The sequence below is a fragment of the Polistes dominula genome, unplaced genomic scaffold (assembly GCF_049000335.1).
Source record: "Polistes dominula isolate Pdom_NZ unplaced genomic scaffold, Pdom_raw_medaka contig_73, whole genome shotgun sequence".
In the NCBI taxonomy this organism is placed as follows: Eukaryota; Metazoa; Arthropoda; class Insecta; order Hymenoptera; family Vespidae; genus Polistes; species Polistes dominula.
In genome coordinates, this window is record NW_028300951.1 from 4914475 (window position 1) to 4920493 (window position 6019).

Consider the following 6019-nt stretch of genomic DNA (forward strand, 5'->3'; position numbering starts at 1 on the left):
AATGAAATTGATTTAATTTAATCAAATTTTATGCCATATTATTTAATTTTTAAATATCAATATAATAATTTAATGAATATAATACTACATATATTATCCAGAAAATTTGAAAATTAAAATCGATAATCGATATTAGTAACATATCGACTTATAACAGGGCCAGTTTTCATATAGCGGGAAAAATGTAATATTATAAAATACATAATAATGAATATCTATAATTGACAATGGTAGAAATTATTTATAAGAAAAGAGTATATTATTTAAATAAATGATTATTTAGATTTAATAATACGTAAATTACAATAATAATTATAACCAAATAATACGTAAATATAATAATAATTATAATCAAAGAAAAAAAAGTGTGACTAATAGAATAATCAAAATGACAATTAATAAAAAAAAATACATTTATCGCTTTTGTTACCCATCACGAGTATTATCGGTAAGTGTAAACGAGTCTTATGTTATTACGTACCATGTATTTTTGTATATATATATGTATCAAATAGGTAATATATATTATCGTAAAAATAATATTTAGTTAAGAGAAGAGGGGAATGAAGAGAGGAGAAGAGGAATAAAAGAAAATAATAAGTTAAAATAATGGAATTAGTCGATCTATGAGAAAAAGAAGATGGTAAAGAAAATATGTATTTATACTTTATATTAAAATTTATTCATATGGATATGTATATACGTAGAATGGAATAAATAGAGAAAATTTGTTTTTAAAGGAAATTGTTAATACACAAGTAAGACATTTTTTCAAATAAAGATTGATTAAGAATGTGATTGTGAGAAAAAAGCAATTTTACGCGGTTCATACGAACGATAAACTTTTAATGGACAAATGCAGTGCCAAATAGTGATAATATACCTTTTGTATGTGGGATTGGTGCATGCACGTACAGAAGAAGATCAACAGGCAACTAGTACTTCCAATACTAATGGATTTACAGACATTTTTTCGGGACTTTCAGAAAAATGTTTTTATCTACCACCATCCGATTGTCCAGATCCAAAAATTAATTGTCCATGCAAGAAAATAAGTTTACCGCACAACTATGAAGGCGATGCTGTATTTTGTTGTAATATAGATAATCGAGATTCCTTAGATAATAGTCTTTCTTGCGTTGGTGAGCATAATTTATGGTTTTTGTTAACTTTTAATTTTGTAAATATATATTTAAGACAATCTATGTTTTAAGATTTATAAGATATATATAGTTTTCCGTGTACAATGAATCAATTAGTTATAAGAATTGATTGCCACCAGGATTTCCATCAAATGTATCTTATGTTCATATTCGTAATGCTACCTTGGATACAATTGATGTTAGTGAAACACGATGGAGAAGATTAAAATCACTTGCCATAACCGATGGAAGAATTAATCGTGTCAAGAACCAATTCCTTGTAGTGACACCAATATCATGTTTGAATCTTTCTAACAATGGTCTTATCGAAGTTGACAATAATTCATTAAATAGATTAGGGCAGCTTACTACTTTGGATTTATCATGTAATAATTTAACTCATCTACCAGGATTGAATATAATAAATGGTAGAGAATTTTGGCTTGACATTTCTGGTAAATGCGCATTTTATTATCATCTATCATCTACTTTTTATATTATTATATTAATGCTGCATATGTTTAATTAATTACAAAATAGAAAATATAATTTGGCTGTTTATAGGAACAAATACTCTCTGGTGTCATGACATTTTTCCATATGTCAATAAAAAAGACCAAGCAATTAATTTTAATAGAGAAAATGAAACAATGTGTTCTGCAAGTAAAACATGGCATTGGTTTAATACTACAGAACAAGTACCACTGCAACAAGTGCGTTATTTTAGTTTGGTATGTATTATTCTAATCATGAATTTTTGAATTAATCATTACATTTCATTATTTATGAATTATTATAAAAATATATATATATAATATCTATATATAATATAGGTCATAAAAATTATTTGATATTTAGTTACAGACAGATTGTCCGAAAGGTACAACCTGGAAATGTCAGTGCCAATTTTCGAGATTTGTTATAGTTGCAGGAAAGCCACCTACATTAGCAGTACATGTGGATTGCGCTAATATGCAATTAACAGAATTACCAAAAAAATTACCACGAAACACTATAGCATTAAATGTTTCTTACAATTATGTATGTATTTAATATTTTTCCATAATTATTACTAAATTAAAAATTGATACTTCTTATTTTATTCTTTTTCATAGATCACAGTATTAGATGATGTGAGCACCAATCCATGTTATGAAGACCTACGTGAATTTTATGCTGACTATAATAACATATCATCTATCAATAAATTAGAAGGCTCCAAATTTTTAGACAATTATGCTTTCCTTAGTTTAAGATACAATAAAATTAAATCGGTAATAATTTCTTAATTATATTTATAATGAATGTAAATTCTGCACTATCTGTAACTATGTAATATTTTATTTTTTCAGCTTCCAACTTATATTTTAAGTCTGAATTTATATGATAAAAGTTTTAGTTCTCGGTTGGTTAAGCTCGGTGGAAATAAATTACATTGTGATTGTAATACCGCTAAATATTTAAAGGTAAGCAAGAGATTATAAGAAAAAATATTAATCTTAATATATTTTACTATTAATTTGATATTTTTGAATATAATCTAGGCGTGGTTGCAAACGCGTATATTAGACTCCGATGAAGTTCTATGTGAAAATGTAAAAGAGAAAGTGACTGACTTAGAGCCATCAAAAATGTGTGTCTATCCTGGAGATTGGACTGATTATATTTATTACATAATTGCTACTGAAGTAATATTATTGATAAGTCTAATAGCAAAAGTGTCTTATGATTATTGGGTATTTAAAACTGCTGGTTACCTACCATGGCCAGCCAATAAGATGCCAAAGTTGCCTTGTGATTGGTTATGTGAAACATAACAGAATATCATATTTATAGTGATAAATATGTGCTATTTTTTTATTTCAGAATATTTCAAAGTTTATTTTTTATATTGATTATAAAAATGTATATATAATCAATATCAAATATTACTTCCATGACATATTATAATAAAATACTATTAACATTATCTTTGATCGATTTGCATAGTTAGTGCGTATCTTTTGCAGCTTTTTCAGTGTTCACAATTTTTTTCTTTCCTTCTACTTTCTTAATATTCATAACTTTTTTCTTGCTTCCCTTTTTTTTAATATTTACAACTATTTTTTTCTTTTCAGTTTTATTATTATTTGTAAACATTTTCATTTCATTTCGTTTATGTTTCGGTCCTGTCAATATAGTTTCTCTTTTAGGAGCTGTTCGTTCAAGTTTTCGCCTTTCTTTTTTGCTATGTTTTTTCATAGTCAGCATATATTCTGGAACGTCACAACCTGATGCACGCATAGTTGCTGCAATACTAATTGAATAAAGAAAGAAGTAATAATTTATTATTGTAAAGTTCCAAATCTCAAAACATTATTATTATATTAGGTTCTTTTAACTAACCTTCTTAAATTTGTTGTATCTTGTTTAGTAAAAAACGTAATTGCTTTTCCTTTATGACCTGCTCGACCAGTTCTACCTATATATATATTATATATATTAATAGTTGTGCATTAGTACACATTTAATCGTTGTTTATTTACTAAGCAATTTTTACAATTACAATGCGTACCTATTCTATGAATATACGAAATCACAGTTGGCGGAAAATCGTAATTAATAACAAGATTTACACCTTTGAAGTCAATACCTCTACCCATTATTTCTGTACATATTAACACCCATATTTTCCCTTCTCTGAAGCAACGTACTACATTATCTCGCTAAAATAAATATATTTTTATATACAATATAAAAAAATAATTTTTCTGTTTTATTTTAAAAATACGTTTTTTATAATATTACCTGGGCTTGAGTTCGGTCGGCATGAATAACATCAACATTTATGCCATCATAAATAAGTTCACTAAAAAGTTCTTGAGCTCTTTCTTTGCTCTGTACAAATACCAATACTGGTGGGGCAATACCCTATTAATTTACAAGAAATTATTGAAATAAGTATTGTTCTTAACAAATGAATAAGTAATATTTTTCATACCTTTTGTATAATATTTCTAATTGCTAAAAGTTTTCCTCTTTCACTACCAACAAATAATAGCTCTTGTTCTACAAGATCTACAGCAGAATTTCTAAACAGAAAGACGAAGATAAAAATTACAAATAATTGATAAAAAAAGAAATCAATTATCAAAAAAATATATACCTTGGACCAACAGTAACAGTAACGAGACCTTTAAGGTTCTTGCGACACCACTTTGTTACTGTAGGTGTAGTTGTTGCGCTAAACATTGCACGATGTAAGTTAGAATTTGTACATGCTGTAGAAATTTCTTCTAATTGATCTCTGAAGCCTCGCATTCCATCTTCAAAAAGTTTATCGGCTTCGTCTACTATTAACCACTGTACACTAAAAGTATTATTTTTATTAATTATTCCCTATATACAAGATAGAGTATATATTATTTTTGTGTATCTTACTTAGCTAAAGATATGGCAGGTGGTTCCTGTTGTAATAAAAATATTAATCTTTTCGGTGTAGTAATTAATATATCTGCAAAGTTAAAAATATATATAAATATATGCAAATACAATAAAAAAGTAAGAAAGCAAAAAAAATATAATAAATTACTAAAGTAATGAAATAAGTTTAAGGCATACCAAACTTTTGTGAACTTGTAGGACCATATTTAGAAAGTGCCTGATTAATTTTACTGATAATATGTACTCTAAAGCCATAATTTTCACTAAGTCTTAAACATTCTCTGTATGTTTGTTTAGCTAATTCTCTAGTAGGACTTAGAATTATAGCTCGAAAGCCATTTTTTTGTGGACCATTTAAATGATGTATGATTGGTAATAAAAAAGCTGCAGTTTTTCCTGATCCTGTTGGAGCACAAGCTAATAATTGTCTGTTCTGATTGCAAGAGAAGAACAAATATTATTTATTACTATACATATTTTGTTAAAGATTTTTTAATTATTTCATAATATTAAAATATAGCAAAATACATACTTGTAATAAAACAGGTATTGCCTGCATTTGAATAGGTGTTGGTTCATCGTATCCACATTGTTTCATATTTTCTAACAATTTTTGAGATACATGATATTCTGTTAATAATTCATCAAATGTACCTATAGCTTTAGGTACACGGGAACCTGTTACCGATATATGATGCTGATTACGAAATTGATTTATCTAAAAATAAAAATAAGTTATCTTATAGTTCATATTGATATGCATTCAAATACAAGCAAAGAACTACAGACAAAAAATGGAATATAGTTATATATAGACCATTTCTTTTACTCTAAATTTTATACCTGTTCACGTTCCAAATTAAGTTTTTTAACTTCTGTCATAGAGCTTTTATTTCTTTTAGCTTTTATTTTACTTCCATCTACAGGAACGGATATTCCTTCAATTAATGTTAAAGTGTCGATCTGCTTTTCTTCTTCATCTTCATTATATTTTCTTTTAAGAGATGTTTTGGTACAAGTATCAACAGGTTCAGTTGTTTTTGTTTCGATGGTTTTAGGTATATTTTCAGTTTTTTTATTAATTAACTGTTGGAAATAAATACACATGTTATTAATTCTTAAAAAAGTAATTCCATTTCTTTTAACCTTATATGATTTTTTAAAATACTATTTATTAAAGTATTATTACCTTAAATTTTTCAGCATCCGATTGAAAGCGTCGTACATTGAATTTTGATCCAACAGCAAGTTTTTTAAAAATATCATATGCATCCATTTTTTTAATAAATTATTATTAAAAATATCACGTGGAACATTAAACAACCTAACTGCTACTAAGATCAAAATAATTCATAACCTTAAGTTAGAGGACATTAAATGACGGAAGGCGCCCTCTATCTCTTTGTAGAAAAGTATCGATAAAACAGGTTGAGCAGTGCGCGTAATGTAATTCG

General features: G+C 26.7%; 2 protein-coding genes across 2 annotated transcripts; one reads left to right on the forward strand and one right to left on the reverse strand.

Moving 5' to 3' along the window:
* The first annotated feature begins 509 nt into the window (after positions 1 to 509).
* On the forward strand, positions 510 to 3111 carry hfw (leucine-rich repeat domain-containing protein hfw). Its single transcript, XM_015316019.2, has 8 exons — positions 510 to 643; positions 741 to 1142; positions 1283 to 1597; positions 1707 to 1873; positions 2001 to 2183; positions 2258 to 2416; positions 2495 to 2608; positions 2687 to 3111. Exons 2-8 carry the CDS (start codon positions 857 to 859, stop codon positions 2957 to 2959), a joined length of 1497 nt encoding a protein of 498 aa, XP_015171505.1. The 5' UTR covers positions 510 to 643; positions 741 to 856; the 3' UTR covers positions 2960 to 3111.
* Positions 2972 to 5894, reverse strand: ais (DExD-box helicase 52). The gene is made up of 11 exons (XM_015316018.2): positions 5755 to 5894; positions 5409 to 5651; positions 5098 to 5283; positions 4743 to 4998; positions 4563 to 4635; positions 4288 to 4491; positions 4123 to 4213; positions 3930 to 4052; positions 3697 to 3847; positions 3528 to 3603; positions 2972 to 3438 (listed from the first exon to the last, which is right to left on the reverse strand). Exons 1-11 carry the CDS (start codon positions 5839 to 5841, stop codon positions 3132 to 3134), a joined length of 1797 nt encoding a protein of 598 aa, XP_015171504.2. The 5' UTR covers positions 5842 to 5894; the 3' UTR covers positions 2972 to 3131.
* Between the last annotated feature and the right edge of the window lie 125 nt (positions 5895 to 6019).